Source organism: Alosa pseudoharengus, unplaced genomic scaffold (assembly GCF_046254945.1).
Source record: "Alosa pseudoharengus isolate Yale_2024_CS ecotype anadromous, Long Island Sound unplaced genomic scaffold, YU_APseudo_1.1 YU_APseudo_1.1_scf_3, whole genome shotgun sequence".
Classification (NCBI taxonomy): domain Eukaryota; kingdom Metazoa; phylum Chordata; class Actinopteri; order Clupeiformes; family Clupeidae; genus Alosa; species Alosa pseudoharengus.
This window is the reverse complement of record NW_027468718.1, coordinates 15,831,833-15,855,120: the sequence shown is the minus strand read 5'-3', so window position 1 is coordinate 15,855,120 and position 23,288 is coordinate 15,831,833. Positions and strand designations below refer to the sequence as shown.

Below are 23,288 nucleotides of genomic sequence, written 5' to 3'. Positions count from 1 at the left end.
AAGACCACATGGGGGATAAATACAAAAGATTATAAAGGGTAGTTTTTTTTATCACACAAAAAAAGAGAATATGTGTGGCGCACATGTGGCGAAAACATACTGATGGAGTGCTTGGTGCCATCTGTCAAGTAAGGAATTATGATGTGCTTGCAGACTTAAAGCAATGATGAAACTACAACTTACTACTACAACCTACTGTATTAGCGAACAGAAATCAGGAAACAACATTTTCACATAAAGTAGAGTAAAGTTCAATGTCTCAAAATCAGCACGCCATTGAAGGCAGTTTTGGGTGCAATAACGACTTGTGCATGATGTTGAAGTGTTAAACATAGTATGATAGCATCCTGAAATCTCTGAATATGTGGCCTAACTAATGAAAGGGCATGCCCCCCTCTTGACCTGGCTTGCCCTTCTTAACACATGAATCGAAAGGTTGCTGTTCACACAGGAGGCCTTCCAGTTTACAGTTCATAAAGTTTTACCTATTAGTAAAGTATTCACTACAGTAATCTTCTATGGCCACCATCACCAACTAGACTTACTATTGCATTATTGCACATTTCTTGACCCTCCTGTTGGTTGTATGTTGGTCCTCCTGAAAATTAACGATACGCCAGTATATGGTGTTTTTTTTTTTTTTTTTGCGTAATTGCATTTGTGAAGCAATGGTGATGCTGTCCCTAACAATTCAGAATCACAATCACAATCACAATCACAACCAGAGCTTTTTCTGTTCTTTTTCAGTAGTTTCAAATCAAATTTAAAGACCCATCTATTCTCTTTGGCCTATAATGTCCATTAATTTCTCCCCTTGTTTGGTTTTTTTTATTATTTTTTTATTTTATTTAATCTTATTTCTATTTCTTTTCTGCATTATATTAACTGGCATCTAACTTTACTGTACATCTTTCTCTAGGCCTATAGTAGTAGTAGTTTCAGTAACCATATGTTTATTTTTACCTACAATCATAATCTGTTTATTATTATTATTATTATTTAGTATTTTCATTTATTTATTTTATTTTTTTTGTCATTTATTTCATTATTTTTGTTTTTATTACTGTTTATTTTATTTCTGAGCACCTTGGGTCAATAACATTGCATTTAAGTGTGCTATATAAACAAATATGACTTGACTTGACTATATGTGTGTTCACACATAAAAGGAATTTAGGCTGGACTCTATCACTACAGACAATGGCAATATATACAATAAGGGCTTAAATTTGTCAAGCACTGTGCCTAAATTCACACGTGGGCCAAACCATTTGAAGTTTGAGATTTGAAAATAAATAAAGGCTTTGAAAGTTTCTGATCATTTCAGACACAAGAATTGTACTGTCTGAACAATATGAATGCACACATATGTAATATAGGCCTGCATTAAGACATAGATAAGACACAACAAACAAGTAATATAAGACGAACAATGCTACATAAAGGTCAATGGTTACTAATCCAATAATGTGCATGTATGGGTATCTGTGTTAGTAGTTGTGAAGCGGAATGTAATAATTCTCTGCAAAAAAAAACAAGGGAAGGAATATGACAATGGCTAGCTATTTCTGAGGGTGGAGTTTAATAGGGAAAAAGTTGGTATACCAACTTCATATATGAAGTTCTGCTGGAGGAGGGGAGATGAAAAAGGTTCAGGATGAGGGGGATCTGCATTCCAGGTCCACATTGGTTTTAGAGGAGTGATTCTTGACCCAGAACTTGTTGTCTTATGCTTGTTTACACTATGCCTGTGCCCTGTGTGTATTTGGCAAAACAGCATTGCATGAATTTGTGCTATAACCTGTTTTATCTGTTGCTTGCAACATATGACTAGCCTACTTCAAGGACGTGCAGCATCTGTTTTAGAACATGCCTGTTGCTCAGAATGCTGTAATACCATAGATAGAGAAAAGGATGAAGAAGCTCAAACAGCAACAACCTGTTCACTGTTTTTCACAGTGCATTAGCCTGGGTTTTTTACCTTCCTGTATTGAATATGGAGTTAGGATCGGACGCACTAGCAATTGTTTATCTTTTAACGCAGATATAGGCTAATGCCATGGTCACATACAAGTACAAGCACACACCACAAGCTAATTTTTAGCACACCAACACCAGAAGGTATTAAAGTCTATTCCAACATTGTGCAGGCATAGTCTGAAACATTAAAAGCTGTCAATAATAAACCTTGTGCAGAATCCTCAAAACGCCACTGGTCGGCGCTCCGACATTTCCGGGAAAGGAATAAACATCGCGATATTTTCCACCTATGTTTTCTGTCTGTCCACCGGTGTAGTCTGTCTACAGCCAATGATATCTCGCGGTACCTGCTCTTTAGGCTTTATTCCACCGCGGACAAAACTGGGAAAGGTGTTAATCGGAGTGGAGTGAATTCCGGGCAGTTTTTTTGGCAGCCCATCTTAGGCTTAAGATAATACATTTATTAATTAGAGGTATACATTTAGTCGGTGAGCACTGAACATTACACAAAACTATATTAGAAACAAGGACGAGTGACGTCGTTGGCAAAGGAGACCTAGAAACCCCCTGCTAGTGAGTTAGCTTGCTAACAAAGAAAACCTTTTCTCATTTGAAGTGATCCACACTATCTACTTTAGTTATGAGTCATGTGGTCGTCGACAATTCACACGGTCTAGAGCAGCAGGTGAGTTTGCCTCCTATTAAAGTTGTATTTAACTTTGCAAATCTTATAATATATTGTTTTTTTGGGGGGGGGGGGTTACGATTTTGTTTCGGACTTGCTGTGCTATCAGTTAGCATAGCCTAGAGTTTTGGCTAATGTATTGACGCTTGTAAGTTAGCTGGTAACGTTAATAAAATGGTGGTTGCTAGCGACTTAGTAGTTAGCCACTAGGACTGTAAACGCTAGCCAGCGATGGTGATGATGGCGGAGCTTCATATTTCAGTGCGACTGTATCGTCTTTTCTCGCTGCGGCCTGTGTTTTGCACAGCTAATGCCGACTAGCCCACTGTAAACGTTACTTATATGGTTTATCATAATTACATTTAGATTTTCCATGTTCTTCAATATGACACTGTTCTACCAACACCGCTCTTAGTTTCAGCGAGTTTCCACCAGTTAACTTGGGGATCTGTATTTAGCATAGTAAGCTAAGTTGCCGGTAGCGTCAACCCAATGCAAGATGGCTGGTTAACTACGCATGTAACTATTTCATCGAATGGGTCAAGGAAACTCTTCATCGAAATGATTTTTTCAACATGTGGTCTGCCAGTTATGGTCTGTATAGCTCGCTAACTAGCATACATTTGTGTGTTTAATTTTTGTTAACGTGAACTGTTATTTTTATGTAAACAACAACATGTCAATCGTTAGCTTGCTGGCTACATTTTGTCATGGCTCCTAAATCGCTTGATTACGGCCAGGGGAGGGGTAGTTGATATTAATAATTTATCCGCTGTTACTCTTGTGCTGCTGTTTTGCTGTCTCAAGAATCCCGTGTGTAATGTTGTGGTACATTAAGAGGTTGCCCAAACTCTGCCTACATACAGTTCGATCTAATGTTCATTTGCCGGCAATGCTGTTAGCATGGAGCTTACTTCCTAAGAAATTTCGTCGGATCTTGTCGGACATTTTGTGGGTAACGTTAGTAATTGTAGCTGCTTAACACTATGCACATTATAGCTAACTAAAGTTGAAAGCACAGTACGCGCAGATGTTCTCCTCAGATGGCTGTGGTGACCGACCGATATGACATACACTGGTGACTAGTGAAATCTTTCTTTGACGTCTAGTGCTAGTCTATTGCTACCATAGAGAACAATACTTCGCTATATACCTTAGTCCTAGGTACAAGCCATCATAGTGTGCAGCTGCTTAAAAGACGAACGTGGCATGTGTTTTTCTGACCAGTCCAGTTAGAGGTTACTCTGCTCACACTAGAACTTTCGTCAAACAGGTTAAATAACGTATGCTTGCAGTGAAGTAGATGAGCACAACTTTTGGCCTTCTCAGTTGCAGACACCACACACTGGAGCTGACTGTATCACAACCCCATCTTGAATTAGCAAACACATGATCCTCACGAGCCTGATAAATGGCATTGAATGTGTCAGAAAGCATCCAAGGAAATTCAGATGTTGAAGGCAATTCTTGTGTATAATCAGCTGGTCCAGGAAGACATTCGCTCCTGATGTGACCTCTTTGCATTTGCACAAGACTTAATTTCCATTTTGTTTTGTTTTCAGCTTGCTGTCCTAGACTTGAACTCTGTGGACGTACAGGGTGGTGGAACAGGCAGTAAGTTAATTTTGACTTTAAGGAACAATGTCATTGTTATGCTTTGGTCATATCAGAATAACATTTCTATTCTTGTGTAACTTGGGAGCATCTTTTTGAGGGGTCATACCAAGCTAATTGTGTGTGTGTGTATCTTTTTGTTCAGGGCGTTACATTCCGCCTCACTTGAGAAACAAAGAGGCTTCTAAAAATGGTAAGTATGCATGCAGGTGTGCACTATTAGCGGTTTGATTTGACTTATCAACTATACAGGGTTCCCACGGGTCATGGAATATCATGGAATTCTGGAAAGTCTATTCCAGACATGGAAAGTCAGGGAATTTAATCATTTTTGGGGCAAAGTCATGGAATATCAGGGAATTTTGTTGTAGCAGTTACGTACTTTCCAAAATACATTAATACCAATATTTCTACACAGAATTGGTGTATATCTGTATTCGCTTTACTGCTTGCTTGAGTAGCCCAACTTTGTTTATTCATTATATATTAATCATGAAAATTCCTTTTCATTCCTTTTTTTTTTTTTTTGTCAGGAAAAAGTCATGGAATTGGACATTTGACTTAGAGTGGGAACCCTGACTATAATATGATTATGTTTATGATTCTTAAACAGCACACCACTCATACTGTATATATTTTTTCTAAGTCGCTTTGGATAAAAGCGTCTGCTGAATGAATACATGTGACTGTAATGTAGTATTGAACTTGGTGCCAGGAGCTTTTTCTTTCTTTTTTTTACTTTTACTTTTGCAACTCAAATGGAAATAGTCTGAATGTAGCAATGTTTGAGAGTTATAATTTTTCTTAAAACACAGTTGAAAAGATGAAAGGTTACTTAAATTAAGAATCTATGGATATGGTGCTATCGTCATACATCCAACCATGGCAATGTTTGGCAGTGTATATTGGACTAGATGCAGCCTTGAAGCCCAGGTAGCTATAAAATGGCTATAAGCCAAAACACATTTGTTTTGTCTGGCCATGGGTTAATGCTGTAATGGTCCATAGTCCCTCATGGTGCAGGGCAAAGCGGCACTTTATGGGCAAGCTGGTGACAGACCATTGTTACTGTCTGCTCTGAAAAATGTCTTTTCTCCTAATCTTTGTCCACCATTTTATCTTTTATTCTTTTGTAGCACCAAGTCAAAATATAATGGCAGCGAGAAGAAATAGAGCAAAACACTCACACTTGATCAGTGACCAAGCACACCAGTGCTCAGTGCTCTTTAAAGCTCGGTCATCTTCCCATCGTGATTTTTGTTGTGATTCATGATGTATGATCTTCTTCTCAGCTGCCTCCCTCTTGGAGTCTCTTGCTGACTCTTTAGAGTTGCACTCTAATACCATCTCCGCTCCAAGTAGGTTTGCAAACCCAAAAAGCTATTTGCTCAGACTACCAAAGCTCAACGTATTTGCATTCCAGCAAAAACAACCCAAGAATATTTAAGTATTTTTTTCAAATGGCCGTTTTAGCATGCTTCTTCATGCATCTTTTTGGGGGTGTTCTAGCATCAAATACTAGCCTGACGAGCCAGACCCACATTAAAATGTAGGGTCTGGGCACTCACCGTTTGCAGTGCTCAGTCCGAGGGGCGGGATAATCGGTTGTCTTTCAAATTCTCTCTGCACGCAATAGGACAGCGCTATGAGTCCCATGCATTTCCCACCAGCGGAGCTAGTTGGCTAGTTCAAACTTTTGTCAACTTAATAAAAGCTTAACTCGTGTCACACTGTTCGCCAACAGTAACATTATCTTATTTGTTTTCAAGTAGCAGGGAATTCAAGCCAAACCGTTGCAACTCTGCCATCAATCATTATGTTAAGCCCGCCTAACGACTCTATACACGATTTGATTGGCCTGATAGAAGTTAAATTTTTCGAGCTCACAAGTCAACGGAGAGTTGCTAGACTAGCCCTGGCAGCAAATATAATTTGCTGCCGCTAGGGTGCGTTTAGATTTCTAGGCTAATGAAATACCATCTTGACTTGTCCAAAAGCCAGTTTGGCACGGAAAGGGTTTTAAGCTCTGGCACTCTATGTTTGTGTATCATTCAAACGGTGAAACTGAATTTCTTGTCTCACTTTGAGCTTCCTTACAGGCGTTTTGACTGTATCTTCATTTTTTCACAGCAGGAAATGCTTTTCCCTCTGGTAGACAGAGCGGTTATTCAGTGCCACCAGTAAGGAGCTGTAAGTTCTGTTCTGTCGGCTTTCTGCTGAGGGTGCTCTGCATTTCTAAATGCATGACGGTTTAATTACATGCCATCAGACCCAATATGCAGGGGAGCTCCAATTTATCACAAAACAAGCAACCTCACACAATTCACTTTCTTCCCTTTTAGAAATGGTCACATGTTACGCCAACATGGTTCCCAACTCAATTGCTTACTTAGTGGGTCCTACTTTATGCTCACCAGGCAGCAGCTGGGTGCATGCCTTCCACTTTCCTATTCTGCTAACATTCTTAATTGAGGATTTCACCAGTGTTATTAGATGATCATCATATGAAAATGAGGGGCATGCAATGCTATTATGTGTGTTGTCTATTGTGGGTGTAGTTTTTCTTTTTTTTTTTTAATCATAAAAACAGACTCAGAATCCAAAATGTCCTCAAGTCTTTCCCAAACAGCCCCCTTAAACTAGGCAGCAGGAACGAAACCACACAGAGAGAAATAACTGTACTGCAGGATGGAATTACTGTAGGACTGGTAACTATTAGCAGAACAAATAATCCAAATGCAATTATCTTGGCTTGAAAGGGGAGTGGGAAGAGTTTTTTTTATTTTATTATATATTTATTTATTATTTTACAAGTTGCCCTGTACTTCTGCTCAGGTTACCCAAGATACCAATCCCAGGAGATTTCCTATTATCAGAGCTACAGTGGTGGCTGGTCCGAGAGATGTGGTATACCTGAATTGTGTGCATGGGATTGACTCCACTTGCTTCTACTCACCATTGATAAGCCCAGCACTTGGTGACCCTAGTCCAGCCACAGCCCCCATGTTAATGGCGGGGCTTGTGAAATGTAGGAGTTAGCCCAGTTCTAGCAGATGCTAATATGCTTTCTAATCTGTCTCTGCTCTGACAAGCTAATCCTAGCTTGTATTGTGATGCATGTTTGGACACTGGCCACTTTCCAAGAAAGGGTGTTTGAATAGATCGCTGGTATGGCTGTTGATGCAAAGGAGGAGGGCAGCCACTAACCCTGCCAGGATGCATATTATCCGTGTTCTTTCATCTGTCAGGTTTACCTCTGCCCCTTTTTCCAGTGTCGGCAACTTGGCAGCCAGAGTGCCTTGGCTGTACCTTTTGTACTCATTTGAACCTGTTTTGAATTAAATTAGTTGATCAGAGAAGGTCTAGAAATCAATCTGGATGCTTGCCCAGAGTTTGCTCCAGGCAGGCAAAAAAAACCAAACAAACAAACCAAACAGGCCCCTGTCAACAACCACACATACCAGGCAGAACCAGTCAAACCAGGAGGAAATCATTGCTCGTTGTCTAGAACTCATCAATTCCTGATTGTTAGCTGTGTGTCATTGTGGAGTGTCCAATATCACTGTGAATGAAGCTCGGGAATTTTCACCAGCAACAAGCCAGATGCAGTACCCACACGCCAAATGTGGGCAGTGGGCACCCAGCTTTGGAACAGAGGAATGAAGGCTGCTGTCCAGTACTAATGTTGGGGCTGGTTTGAATGGAACAGTGTCATGCTTTGACCTGAGGGATCTGAATGAGTGCCCAGTGTTTTGATGTTCTTGTCTCTTTCCTCTCTCAAGTCCAGAAGCATGTCAGATATATAGATATGTGAGCTACTTTGTCTGCCTTGTTTTTGTTTGATGTTTAAAAAAAAAAAAAAAGAGTTGTTTGAATTGATACATCTTAGCTGTTTAGCTTTCAATTCTGTGGCATAGACAGGCCCAGTTCATCAGGTACGTGTACAGTGATTATCGGTTACACAGAATGAGTGTTTCTACACTTAAGAGAGGAGGCCATGGTGTGAGATGAAGTGAAGCTCTGTCTACTCTGGACAGGGTAATATCTACCACTCGGAGCTAAGGGATGATTTGGCTATTTAGACATGTTGTGTATCTTTTCCCATGCTGTTGCTGGCTGTTGTTGAAGTTATTGACCTTTGGCTGCGTTTGTCAGAGTGCTGGTCTGGTGCTGGTCTCTGCATGTGTGTTAAATGCATTGCGGGTGCTTGCATTGTGAAGTATCCCTTATAGACCAGGTAGTACTAGGTTGGACTCGTCACCTGTGTGTGTGTGTGTGTGTGTGTGTGTGTGTGTGTGTGTGTGTGTGTGTGTGTGTGTGTGTGTGTGTGTGTGTGTGTGTGTGTGTGTGTGTGTGTGTGTGTGTGTGTGTGTGTGTGTGTGTGTGTGTGTGTGTGTGTGTGTCCTCCAGTCTCCCCGGCCTATACTGACACCAGTGTGACGATGGACGGAAATGACGACACGTCAAGTGTCTGCAGCTGGGCTGATCGCTGTGGTAAATGTCCTGGGGTTACACAGTTGCACGACTTGATTTACTCTCAGTCTTGGGCCTCACTGTCCTCCAACTCTCTCTCTGTGTGACATTTTTTTGAGCCGAATAAGCACACACACACCTACGCCCTAGCCTGGTTTACGAGGGGGAAAACGCAGTACTTTGTCCCTAAGAGGTAGTGGCTTGGTGTGCATGTCATTGTGGCAGTCGTGAGTTTAGATGGCCCCTGTGCTGTAATGGCCTTCTGTGGCTGACCAGTGTGCTGGTGCAAGATGTTCCAGTGGGTGAACGTCACTGCAAAGCTCTTTGTCTCGGCACATTCGGCCATAATTGTGTGTGTGTAGACCAAGCTATATTAGGAGTGCCAGCCCTGGTTCTACAGAGTAAAGTGGTATTTTTTGTTTTGTTAGTTTTTTCCCTCCCCGTTGCAATCTCTCCTCTCACTGCACAGGGGCAGATTTCTCTCTCACTTGGCCTGCTTAAGCCTAACACAGCTATGGCTGCTGCAGACCAAAAAAACTCCTAAAAAACTGCTCTCTACATATGCCCATTCTTGTTTCCGATGAATAAAACAGAAATGTCACGATCACAAAAACAACCACCCTAATCTGTCAGCCCAAATCAGTTTTACCATAAATATCTGGACTTGAAAGCTTTCCCCTGTGATTTGTGATGGTGATCAGTGGGGGGGGAGTAAGTGCCCTCCTCCTCGTCCTCTCCTCATCTGACCTTGCCGCCTCCTCTCCCCAGATTCCCCAGGATGGGATGGTGGGCGCAGCAACGGCTTTGTGAATGGCTACCATGACAACCGGATGAATGGCGGCGGAAACAACTTTGGGCGTGGCCCACCTCGTAACGACGGAAGGGGAGGCGGGCGTGGCGGTTTCCGTGGAAACCGTGGCGGCACCTTCACCCAGCCCATGCACAATGCAGGTGTGGACAACTCTAGTCTTTCTGTATTGTTTTTTTTTTTTTAAACACACCAATGCCCTCCATATCCAAGAGTGTGTCTCTCCAAAGCATTATGTAAATATTAATAAAATGGCATAGATGGATTCTAGCCAACACAGACCTCTTCTGCTGATCATGTGGAGAAAGAGCATGTCCAACTTTTGTCCTTGCTGCCGTTTCTTTTGTAGTACCTTATGGATATGAAAACAAAGATGGCGGCTGGAACGCAGGGGCCAACAGGGAGGCCTACAGTAGCTTTGCAGCACGGACTGACCGTGGCAAATCTGCTTTCTTTAACGACAGAGGCACTGGGTCCAGAGGAAGGTATGAGAACAAAGCACTTCAAACAAGGTTTCTGAATGTATAGCATTTTACTAGTGCTGTCAAACGATTAAAATGTTTAATCACGATTAATCGCTGAATTCCTATAGTTAATCACGATTAATCACATATTTTGTTGCATGATTAAAATTCTATTATTTTGCATTGCTGAACTTTCCAGGAGTCCATATTAACAATATAAAGCAATTATTGTGTATCTTGATTAGGATTCAAATGAAAGCAAAGCAAGTTACTTCATTAACTTAACTTTAAGACGTAGGTCTATTTCAAATCAAATTTCAAAAGATGTGCAGCAGACCTGAGGCAACACAATATATTCTTCAGAAATATAGCTAATAAAGGGCATAACAAACATAAAATACTATATTCATTATCTTTGAGTTCAGTTGAAATTAAGGAACTTTTCGACATGAGTGCACTGCCATTTTACAGACTTACAGTCTATGGTGCACTGTCACTTGCCACACACATCAGCGCTGAAGTTTTTAACACGCAAACACTGGATGAACAATGGATTTTATGGAATGGAATCTAATGTACAGTAAATGAATGTCGAAAGCAGAGTGCATCGCACTCATGTCGGCATCGGTGTCCACAGCAATTTAAAACACCATTCAGCTGACCGGGAGTTCAGAACTCTGTTGGTGTTCTTTTATACGAATCTACTCTTTGACCGGCTCGTAAGCCCAAACAAGTGTGTGCAGCATGCCTTGACGTAGCCTACTAAAGGCGCATCATAAAGATAGGCTACATTTAATCTGTGCCTACATTCGTGACACTCCTGTTAGTAGGCTATAAACTGGAAAGAGCAAAAAATAGAAACATAATGGTCACATTAATCCCATAAACACACAGATAACTCTTACACCAACCTTATTTTGTGCCTTTTATTCCCGTTTGTTTCAAGATTTAGTAAGTATAAGCCCTTTTCGCTCCCCACTTTGATGCAGCATAGGTTTCCATTATCCAAACAGCTCCCTTTCCCCTAAAAGGGGGCGTGTACATGCAGCACGGTCTAGCTATATCCAGTGTGGTGTTGTAGTTGTTCTAACGTTACTAGATGTTGCAACAGCATGTGAAAAAACTACAAAGGTTGTTACACCAAAAAGAACGTTAACCACGCGATAAAAAAATTGACGCCGATAAAATAGGTTTACGTTAACACCGTTAATAACGTGTTTAACTGACAGCACTACATTTTACATATTTGCAACATGCACAGTTGTGCAGAACTACAAAGGAAGCAGAGCACTGCATATTTCTTAGCGTTTGTGTGCTGATGTGCGATGTGCGATGTGCTTCGTGTCCCCTGTAGGTACGAGCGCGGTGGCTTCAGTGCCGGAGGGAACAGTCGTTGGGTGGAAGAATCCAGAGATGAAGAGGACTGGTCCAAACCCACCCCTCCCAACGAGCGCCTGGAACAGTGAGTCATTCACCCAACCCTCCCCTTACCCTTCAGGCAACTTTATATCATGGGTAGGACCCTAGGGTCTAAGCCTGGAGATATATAGACGTAGCTATTGCAGTTTTGGTTTCTCATGGTGCTATTATCGGTTTTTGACTCGCACATTCCCCTGCCCCTCTCTTATTCTCTGTCTCACTCATGTCTCATTCTGCTCTCAGTGAGCTGTTCGCTGCCAGCAACACAGGGATTAACTTTGAGAAGTATGACGACATTCCTGTGGAAGCCACTGGCTCCAGTTCCCCTCCTCACATCGAGAGCGTAAGTTATAGTCCCGCCTCACCTTCATTCTTGCTGCTCGGGGCCCTCGTGACGTTGCACAGACAAATTAGTCGTAGCTCAAATGTTTTTTTAAATGCGTACATGGTGTGAACCCGTACACGGTTGGATTGCAATGCTGTGTCTATTGTCATAGCTTGCCTTGTCTGCCTGTTAAAGTAAAATCTCTTCCCTCTGTAAAGGAAGTGAAGTTCAATTGGTACTCAATATTAGTGTTAGTAATGATTTACAATGAATGTCTTAATCAAAGTATGGGTTGTAACATGTTATGGAATCTCATCACCGATGGGCATTTTACAGCATGAATATAAATGTTTGTCAAATGTTAAAATATGAACGCGTGTCCATCTCCCTCAGTTCCACGATGTGGACATGGGGGAGATCATCATGGGCAACATTGCTCTGAGCCGCTACACACGGCCCACCCCGGTACAGAAGTACGCCATCCCCATCATCAAGGCCAAGAGAGACCTGATGGCGTGCGCTCAGACAGGTAGGCAGGGTTGCCACCAGAAGCCACACGCGGACACACACACAAAATGCAATGCATCATGGGACATTGGATGTTTTAAGGTTTTTAGAGTTCTCTTGCCGTCTCCAACACATTGTTTATAATGGCAATATGTGCATGATAAACTACGGTGTCCTACTAGTACTAATGCAGTACCTGCCACAGCTCAGTGGCACCCCTATTGCACCCCTTCATTCCTTCCCCTCTAATGTGGGTCTGCTCTGTGTTTACCAGGCTCTGGGAAGACTGCAGCCTTCCTGCTGCCCATCCTCAGTCAGATCTACACAGAGGGCCCTGGAGAGGCCCTGCAGGCTGCCAAGAACAGTGGGCAGGTACGACGGCTCTGGCACGACGTGCTGTCATCTTTAAATGAAGTCCTTTTTTTTTTTTATCCAGAGGCAGTTGACTATGCCACTCTCAGATATTCAAACATTGCCAATGTTCAAGGACAGCAGCATGGTTCGGATTGATTCAGCCTTGTGTGTTGAGAGCAAGCAGAATGTCTGTTTCATATTAGAAGGTCAAAAACCGCATTCTAGGTTGAGTTAATACAATTTTGAAATATTGAGCAGAAACCTAATAGTCATACAGTGGCATAATTCATTGTTGGTTGGTTGCATGATTGATGAATGTTGATGTTTTGTGTTTTTTTTTTTATCTGCAGGAGAATGGGAAATATGGACGCCGCAAGCAATTCCCCATTTCTCTGGTGCTGGCACCAACCCGTGAGCTGGCCCTTCAGATCTACGACGAGTCCCGCAAGGTAAGGTTGAGCTCTACCACTCGCTCCTGCCTCCCAGAGCCACTCTCTGCCCTGCCCTGCCCTGACTGGCATGCGTAACTCCACCCCCTCCCTCCCCTATCCTGCACCCCCCCCCCCCCCCTCTCTTTGAGCTGTCCTTTTGTTCTCGGCCTAAAGTGACCGCGTCTGAATGGGCTCTCTTGTGTCTCGGGCAGTTTGCCTACCGCTCCCGCGTGCGTCCGTGCGTGGTGTACGGCGGGGCCGACATCGGACAGCAGATCCGCGACCTGGAGCGAGGCTGCCACCTGCTGGTGGCCACGCCCGGGCGTCTGGTTGACATGATGGAGAGGGGCAAGATTGGTCTCGACTACTGCAAGTAAGTGCGCGTGCACGCACACACACACACACACACACACACAGAGAGGTACGCACGCACACAGACTAGTGGACACGCATTAAAAATAAAGCCCATCTCTTGGACACTCTGAGGACTGGCTGTTTGAACTTTGCATCAGGAGCTGGGGGTAAATCTGTACCACTTTTTGAGCATGCACAGTCTAGGGGTCGACCAATTATCGGCCTGGCCGATTATTAGGGCCGATATTTAGCATTTTTATAATAATTGGTATCGGTCATTTTTTCCACCGATAAGCCGATATTGAAATGGATAAAGAATGAAATGCGCTACTTTGTCTGTAAAACGTCTCTCACTCCCTGAATTTGCTACTCTGTGGTCAAGAGCATTGTCCCGCCCACTACACCGTCTGATTTGTTAGTTAGCACGAATGCAGCCAATCAGGATCGAAGACTGAACACAGACAAAGTTTAGGATTCTCACTGAGGCAGACTGGGCTTCAGCTGTAGCCTACGGAGGTAAGGAAGGTAGCCTACATTGCTGAAGTTGCAGTGTACTCTTCCTCCCTCTCGTGCACTCACACACACGATGGCAAAGCATCCTCTTTGTGACAGGTCCCTTAACAAGCACATAGCCCATTGTGCAGGCCTACTCTATGAAAATAATTGCTATCACTCAGCTCTTGGATTAACATGATACACAGGATTTACACTTGCAAAATGATACACTTGTCTGTCAACTTGCATCAAAAGAAGAAAGAAAAGTTTGCATAATTAAATGATTTTGAATTAAACTTTTGCAGCATATAGCCTTTACTATCTACCCACCTTTTTGACAACTGACATATCGGTTTTACATATCGGTTATTGGCCTCCTGTTTTGGTAATATTGGTTTTTGGTTGATATCGGTATCGGCCCTGAAAAAACCATATCGGTCGACTAGCACAGTCGGCCTTCCAATGTAAATGTGACTAGAGTGGCAGCTTGCCTGTTACTGAATACTCACTGTTGGTTTTTTTTTTTATCTGATAAGTGGATTTTCAACACACACACACACACACACATACCATTCCAGATCAAGTTCGTTTGAAAATCTGAGTTTTAGCATTTGCCCTAGTTTTACCCACAGGCATGCTTTCAAGAGAAATGGAAATGAAATGAGCAGAATAATAAAGATTTGTTCTGCTGTTGCACAAATGGCCTAATTGGTATAGACTTACTGTAAGCGTTGCTGCTTTTGACAAAATGCCATTTTTACATTAAGGCCAAGATTCAGGCTCTGTCTCCCCTGTTTGTGTACAATTCTAAGTTGCTTAACTTTTCCTCCCACTTTTCTGCTCTGCAGTTACCTGGTCCTGGATGAGGCTGACCGCATGCTGGACATGGGCTTTGAGCCCCAGATCCGCCGCATCGTGGAGCAGGACACCATGCCCCCGAAAGGGGTCCGCCACACTATGATGTTCAGCGCCACCTTCCCCAAGGAGATCCAGGTACGGGTCCGACCCCTGCTGACCCCTGGCACAACGCAGCTGATGACCCAGATGTTACGCACCAGCGTGGTGCCTGGAGTCAAAGGCTAAAATAACATGGTGATGATGATGGAGCTATGAACATGTCTGTATACCGTAAAACCTTGATTAAAAGCCCCCACTTAACGCAGAATGATTTGTAATATGTTATTGGATGACACAATTTTTGTTTTGTATAAAAGGAATTATGTAAAGGCTTGGCCCATATAGACGCCTGTCTCAAATATAAGTAGGTTGAGTTTGACGATTGAAGTAAACAAAAGCTTGGGCTATTAATCAATGTTTTACAGTATTCCTGCAGGGAATAAATTGTTCAGGCACTGTACCTGAATCCAGGTGTGAGCCGGCACGTTTGATTTGAAAATAGGCAATTAGACTAAAGTATATATGACGTCCTCATGAATGTCTGAACTTCAGGCACAGACATTTTCACTGCTAAAAGGGAGGTTTTGGTCCTTTCCTCTGCCACCTTAGTACTTAATGTTTAGCATTTAGGCTTTGATCTCTACAGAGTGCCTCGACAGTTTTGGTGCTACCTAAATAAAACTCAATATATGTATGTGTAGGACTGCAACTATAATAAGTCGATTAGTCTGTGGATTATTTTCTTAATTAGATGATAAGTTTAAACAATGTATGTGTGTATGTGTCTATGTATGTAGTTACCTGTTCTCAGCACCCAAAGCAACACAGCCCTGTCTTACACGTGTGTGTGTGTGTGTGTGTGTGTGTGTGTGTGCGTTCGGCTTTCAGATCCTTGCCCGAGACTTCCTGGAGGAGTACATCTTCCTAGCTGTGGGCCGCGTAGGCTCCACATCTGAGAACATCACCCAAAAGGTGGTGTGGGTGGAGGAGAGCGACAAGCGCTCCTTCCTGCTGGACCTGCTCAATGCCACAGGTAGGTGCAACACCTGTCTCCGTTTTGTTCTGATCCAAGCCTCTAAATCCCAGCCAGATAACTGTGCGCGTGTGTGTGTTAATGACCTAGAAAATCAAGCCCACGGAGGCCTTTTTTAATCTCCATTTTTCTGGGTTTTGAGGTTTTTAGTGTAATTAGATAAGTCAAAACGGTTCAATGTTTGTTGCAGAATTGTTTTTTTTTTTTCTTCCATTTTTGTTTTTTTTCTCTCCCCCAGTTTCCCCCGTAATTCCTACCCCATGTAAGGCCTTGACCGAATACCCTAGTTCCCCTTGTCTGAACTGTGTGTGTGTGTGTCTGTCTTTGTCTGTCTAGGCTGGACAGATAATCCTCCTCCCAAACACTTAAAATTGGCAGTTCTTTTGGACTTGCTTAGTTTCCTTGGTAGCCACTACGATTAGCTGATGCTCTTAACCAGTCCAGCTCGTGTGCTGTTTTATGCATGCATGTATGTGTGTGTGTATGTGTGTATCTTTGTATGTATACGTAAAAACAAAAATCTCTGTGTGCTGTGAAGTGCATTAAAGTTTACTGGGAGGTTTGGTTCTTATTTGAAGTCATTCCCAGTGAGGTTCAGGAAAATGCAGGCGAGGCTCCAGAGAGACCCGGTAAGTGGGCGACTTACTTCCCCTTCAAGATGGTTATCCAGAGCATCACATTCCACCCCTCCCCTACCTCCCATCCCCATCACCCATCTCAGATGATTCCCAGTTTTTGTTTACCCCCCCAACCACACCCCACCCCGCTCATTCGCTTGTCAGGTTTCCGTTCTAATTCCTCTCGGCCTTGTCTGAGAGGAATTTTTCACTCTCAGTGTCCCCTGCCATGAAGCATGCAGGCCTATTCTATGCGAGCCTGGCTGATTTGTAGAGTGGTAGAGCTTGGTGGTAATGTCCGAGCTTTTTTTTTTTGCAAGTTTGTACGTTTTTGTTTTGTTTTTTGGGGGGGGGGATTTTCAGTTGCGTCTGTATGCCTGTAGAGTCGATAACCTGTGAGTCATCACTGCAGACCTGTCTGGTTGTTGCCTTTGGAAACCATGCCGCATTCCGTATCTGTGCCTCTCGCTGCTCTTGCCTCCAACTTCCTCTTGTCCTTAAGACACGAGTCATCATTCCTAACTGTTGGGATGAGATATTACTTGCTAACAGACCCTACATTTGGTAAAGAGAGAAGTGTCTGAACTGAAATCAAGCTGAAGACGGAAACCGAGCGATGAGGCGAATTGTCTGCCATTGTGAATCATCGGGGTTGGGGTACAACTCAAAAAAAGAGTCCTCCAAAGACCATCGCCATGGTTACAAAGTGCAAACATCCAAAACAAAATCATGGTGGCCTGACATGCTGGGCTTCTTTCTGCATCTTCACCATGGCAACCTGTGCAGGAAATGCATGTTGATGCGTTTCGTTGGGTTGATGTTGCCATGTGAACGTGCACCACTCCTGTCCTACAGCTACTGTGATGCTGAGAGATAAGAACAGCTGCAAGAAACACTCATACAGACTTGCAAACATGCATTTGCAACACACGCTCCCTTGCACACATACACACACATGCACGCACGCACACACACACACACATATATATATACATTTGCACACGCGCTCACTTGCGCCCTCTCTCATACACACACATGCACGCACGCACACACACACACACACACACACACACACACACACACACACACACACATATATATATACATTTGCACACGCGCTCACTTGCGCCCTCTCTCACACACACACACACACACACACACACAGACACTTGTCCCTTCCCTTTTGTCATATCCCTTCTCCTCACCTCATCTCACGCTTCTGCCATGATGGCCATTAAAGAGAACAATTAAAGCCTAAACAGCTGTCTGTGACAAACATTGAACCCCCCCAAAAAAAAAGCCAAAAGCAAAAGGGTGCAGTCAGTCATGTCTGCACACTTGAAAAAAAGGTCGGGGCAGGCTCCAAGCACACTATTCTGGCCTTCAGTCTGAGACAAAAGCTCAATTTCACTTAATGGTTGTCAGATGGACGCAAAGCTGCTGATGCCTCAATTATCATTTTCCTTTGCGTTATATTTCTATTTTTTTTTTGTTGTTATTTTTCACTTTCCTCCTCCACCTTCTTTGGGGTTTGAACATGCAGAATGTATAAGCCTTTCTCCCCTTCTGTGCATTTTGTTTTTGTTTAATTTGGTTTTAGTGTGTTGATCGACAACCAAACCTCATTTCCTGTCCCTGTAGGTAAAGACTCGCTCACACTAGTGTTTGTGGAGACCAAGAAGGGGGCCGATGCCCTAGAGGACTTCCTCTACCGTGAGGGCTATGCCTGCACCAGTATCCACGGCGACCGTTCCCAGAGAGACCGTGAAGAAGCACTGCACCAGTTCCGCTCCGGCCGCTGCCCCATCATGGTTGCCACTGCGGTTAGTCGAATGTGAAAAAAACACAATTTGATTATAATGTCCATATCCATTGAAACAAGGTGCAAGACAAAAATATCTAGCTTGGTTTTGTTGTGCCAATCATTAGGCTTAATTTTGTCAATGTCATTGCAGGTGGCTGCCCGTGGGCTGGATATCTCTAATGTGAAGCATGTCATCAACTTTGACCTGCCCAGTGATATTGAGGAGTACGTCCACCGCATTGGGCGTACCGGCCGTGTGGGGAACCTCGGTGAGTCCTACGAGCTGGGCATATTCTGACAGAAAGTCACTTCAATTGACCAGTTAAAAATCTGAAGAACTGTAGATTCCTCCAAATATAATATTATCTGTATCTTTCAGCAAGATTTGTTTGACATACAGACTCTTAAACAATATCTAATTTTACAATTTGCAGTTCTACAATACAGTTCCCTTTGTTTTGAATAAAATGAATTGTTTTTCAACCATGTCGCAGGTCTGGCCACTTCCTTCTACAATGACAAGAACAGCAACATCACAAAGGACCTGCTGGACATCCTGGTTGAGTCCAAGCAGGAAGTGCCCTCCTGGCTGGAGAGCCTGGCCTATGAGCACCAGCACAAGAGCAGCAACCGTGGTCGCTCCAAGAGGTAATCATAATCGCCTTTTAGAAAATACCTAGCTGGTCTAAAATGTCATAGAAATCAATTAGGACTACCTTACTGTATCCCCTCCCATAAATAAAAAAACATACTGTATTCTACTATACACGCATACCAATATTGTGGAAATGGTTGAAAAAAGTTGAAAATGACCTAATCCTCATCGCTTAAATTGATGATTGTGAGTTTGGAGCATCATGTCTTGTTCATGCACAACCATAGTCATGGTGTCATTCACCATCAGTCTCCCTCCACTACTAATTGTTCATCTTTGTTGTTACCTCCTGCAGGTTCTCTGGTGGATTTGGAGCCAGAGACTACCGACAGATGTCCGGCGGTGGAAACACCTTTGGCAATCGTGGTGCTCGTAGTGCGGGTGGCCATGGAGGAAACCGTGGCTTCGGTGGAAATAAAGGTGTGGACCTTTCGTTTGTTTAATATGTGTGTTAAAACATGTATGCAGATGCCTGTACTTATATGGCTGTATACAGTAGGAATACTTTTCTTTGTAAAGTCCTGTAGATTAAAGCACTTAGGTGAAGCTTCTGAAGATGTAATTACATGTAATTGATCTTGATGGATATTTAGGGCTATGTTTTGACACTTTGTACCACTTGTAGAAATACGTTTTTACACAGTGCCTATGCCTTTGTTTTTCTTCAGGTGGCTTTGGGAGCTTTGGAAATGATGGCTACGGCGGGAGCTATGGGGGCAGTTATGGGGGCAACTACAACCAGGTGGACTGGTGGGGCAATTAGATATAGAACCTACCTACCCACAGGGTTATCACTATGCCAAAACATAGCAGAAAAGAAAAATAAATAAAATGGGAAACCACATGTTAAAAAAAAAAAAAAAAAAAAAACGAAACCTAGCCAGACCATACTCCCTGCCCCTCTCAGCCCCTCCTCCCTACATCCCTCTTAAATGTGTAGCTTCAAGAACTCGCAGTGCGTCACAACCTGTGAATTTAATTTCCTCACATTCTCAGAGGGAGCCCGGTGAGAAGACATGGAGGCGATGGTCGGCCTGACCAAAAAAAGAGTAGGAGCGTCTCCCACAATCCCCCAAGCCCCCTCCTTGCCCGCCCAAGTTTCAAAAGGGATGCCTACGCACTGTCGGTGTCCGGTGTAGAATCTGGGACTTAACGTTTTTTATTTTTATTTTTCCCAACTGCACTTTTATTTTTTATTTCTTCATATGAAAAAAATAAGAAAACAGAAGAAATGAAAAAAACACACACACACACGCACACACAACGACAGAAAACCTGAGGATCATTCATAATGTTGATGTACTGTGCCTTTCAATTTAGACAGGAATATCTATATTTTTGTGTGTGTGTGTGTTAGCGTCATTTCACCAAAATGAACTCGGCCAAGAGCTCAATTTGTTGACCGTTCTGAAGGCATAAGACACGTTTGTACTTAAGTCAAACCTTGGCAAACACTAGGATGATGCGACTCACCCATGTCGCTGTTTCATTCGAACCAAAAAAAAGAGGAAAGATAAATTCACCACAAGGATATCATGTAAGCCTACAAAAGGGCCTGATCACAAACAGCTTATGGAACCACCGCAAATGTGCGGTGAAAAAATAGGTGGTGATTTCCTTGTGTGACAACCGTACTCTATGGGATGAGTTCTCTGTATGAAAATTTTTGTTTTTGCTCACTCTATCCTGGATAGGCACCTATTAAGGATGTGGTTGTTGTCAAAAGGCCATTCCAGTTGTGATGGTAATAGTCATGACAAACAGGCGTCGATAACAAAATAGCTGAGGTGTGAACTAGTACCCATGTGGTTCAGACCTACAATGCTGGAACTTGTTACTCCACTTTGAATTGACTTGACAGTGTTACGGCAGCTAGTAAGTAACCACATGCTAGCCACTTCGAAGTGGGCAGTGTTTTTTGTTGAGTTATTTTGATTTGAGGCAATTGGTTGGCGATTTCGATCGATGCTAAGATGGAGAAAAAAACAACAACTTTTTTTTGTTCGTTTTGAAGTGTCAACAGCAGAGGAAAAAAAAGCTTTTTTTTTTTTCTTGTTTCAATGAGAAATGTTTCTTTTCACAAACATTACGAAACAAAAAATGGCTGCCACGTGGAACGAGAAGCTTGTATAAATATGGCTATGAGAAACTTACAAGGACCACGGCACCGAAGCGGCCCTGTTGTGTCCCATTGAGGACGCACGGCTGTTGCGGTCTCATGCGCATGCTAGTGTTTTGTTTTTTGGTCAAGGAGACAAAAAAAGACATGAATTCAGTCGCAGGCTTCACCTTTTTTGAATCACAAACGTTTTCTCTTTTTTCAAGCTGCGTTGGAGGCATTGCTCCTTTTCGTCCCCGCACACCCCACCCCACCCCCTCTCTTCTCCATAGACCTAAATAAGATGGGGATCTGGCTACAGGATTCGTATTAGTTGAGAGCTAAGCTATAGCTATACAGGGGTGGGTAGATGGGGGAGGACTTGGAGGGATGTGGATGGGAGTAAGGGTAAGAGCAGTTTTATTTTTTTTTTGGTGGGCTTTGGCTTTTGGCCCTTGACGAGGATGGGTGCTTTTATGGTGGCCAAATAAAAACCCTCGTGCAATTGCCTCCCACTTAACCATGTAGTTACCAGCTCCTCCGTGGAGCATCTGTGCTTGTGGCACTTTCCGCAGCGCTGGCCGCTATAGCCGGCGCCACCCTCAGTCTCCCTCTCACAGAGGGCGGCTGCTTTTGAAAGGAGGAGAAAACGGGCATTTAAAAATTTTACTTTTTTTAAGTGCATTAGATTTCTTCTCAAGCGAAGTTGTGCCTTGCCATTTAGTTGTTTGTTATTATTTTCGTTTTATTTCAACTGATGAAGTAAAAGCGGATGCACTGACAGTATTGAGGAAAGGAAAACCTTTCAAAAATCTTAATTTAAACAAAAAATAATGAATGGTGCTATTTAAGTTTAGGTGTTTAGGCCCTTGTTATGCCCATCAAGTTTTACAGACCGATCTTCTTTTATTGCACATTTCGTTTTTTATACAAATGTCTTGAGTGTGTGTCCTCAAGCTTCCAAACATTTTGTGTGTGTGTGTGTGTGTGTGTATGTGAGCGTGGGACGACACGAAATAACGCAGCTTGTTTACAAAAAGGGGAAAGGGTTCTCAACGTTCAACCAGGAATTCTTTGGGACCAGGGGGCAGTAGCAGTGGGGGAATTTAGCTATTTGCACACAGATTTCTAGATTCTACTTTTGCTGCTAGTTTTGTGTAATTTATGAAGCATTTTTTGAGAAATATTTATTTTTGTAAGCCTCAAAGTGATTCTTTGAAAGTTTCAAGAAACTTGACCAAAAGACCGTACAAAAAACACTGGCACTTGAATGTTGAATGTCAACTGTATGCGTGAAAATAAATTTATATATTTCGGGGTAGTGTGAGCTTTTTAACGTTTCAGACATATTGGACTCAAGTCAGTATCCACAGCTGTTGATGGCCTCTTGGCCGTTCATTATTTAACAACTTAATAATTGGCTCTCAAAATTTGGAATGGGGATTTAACGAAAACCAATCAGACATGCCAAGGTTTGGAATGATGATGATGTCAAACAGAGCGAACAATTTCCTAAATGTATTAGTGCAAACAAAAAAAAGTGTCCAGATTCTCCAATTGTGTGCATTGTTTTCTCACTCCTTCTTTTGTTTTGATATTTTTTCTTTCTCTTTCTTTTTCTTAAAGTTGAAAGAAAATGATTTTGTTAATGTTATTTGGTTTCCAGTGAATGTCTGGCACATGGCAGTCTCAAAAACATGTGGTTTTTTCTCTATTGTTGCATTTGCATATTACAGTGTTGCTGGAAATTTTGTCTCTTATGCTGACATTTAGCGAGCTTTAGCTCCAGTGATAAGTCTTAATGATGCGTGTCGACAAGTCATGTCGCTTGCGGAAGATGGTCGACGAAGGCAAAAAAAACAATGTTTAAACAAACCCGGTCACAAGGCTCGCTGAATGTCTAGAGAGGCACGTCCAGGACACTTAGATTTAGTATTTGCTTTCTGTAGTAGCTTAGATGCCTAATGCACTGCATGAGAGGACTCGGCTGTGCGTTTCTTGTATGATTTTACCAAAATAAATGAAAAAAGAGAAAGTTTGAAATGCAAAAGTACCTTACCAGTTAAAAAGCATGTTTTCTAAACAATTGAATAAATTTAATGTAGCAAGTTGGGGAGGGGGGTGAACAATAGGCATTGTAGCAGCTGTTCTAAATGTGGCTGAAATATGTCAAAAGTTGTTTGGAAAATTAAATTGGCTTAAAGTTCCTTCACTGAAATAGAATTACTTTTTAAAAAGAAAGCTCTTGTGTTTATTTTTTTGTTGTCTCAGATGG

General features: G+C 42.6%; 1 protein-coding gene across 14 annotated transcripts; it reads left to right on the top strand.

Annotated features, from left to right (window-relative positions):
* The first annotated feature begins 2,321 nt into the window (after nt 1-2,321).
* ddx3xa (DEAD-box helicase 3 X-linked a) lies at nt 2,322-23,254 on the top strand. 14 transcript variants are annotated; one of them, XM_076263341.1, is made up of 21 exons: nt 2,322-2,665; nt 4,228-4,279; nt 4,425-4,472; nt 6,410-6,469; nt 7,115-7,186; nt 9,521-9,703; nt 9,910-10,045; nt 11,379-11,486; nt 11,687-11,786; nt 12,162-12,297; nt 12,550-12,647; nt 12,980-13,078; nt 13,273-13,433; nt 14,758-14,902; nt 15,695-15,839; nt 16,418-16,468; nt 18,098-18,279; nt 18,412-18,529; nt 18,755-18,908; nt 19,211-19,335; nt 19,584-23,254. In XM_076263341.1, exons 1-21 carry the CDS (start codon nt 2,621-2,623, stop codon nt 19,676-19,678), a joined length of 2,313 nt encoding a protein of 770 aa, XP_076119456.1. In that variant the 5' UTR covers nt 2,322-2,620; the 3' UTR covers nt 19,679-23,254. The 14 variants fall into 14 exon arrangements, with proteins under 14 accessions (XP_076119456.1, XP_076119460.1, XP_076119462.1 ...); XM_076263339.1 differs by lacking the exon at nt 2,322-2,665 and adding an exon at nt 2,821-3,259; XM_076263345.1 differs by lacking the exon at nt 6,410-6,469 and having other exon boundaries at nt 2,323-2,665.
* Nucleotides 23,255-23,288: the final 34 nt, after the last annotated feature.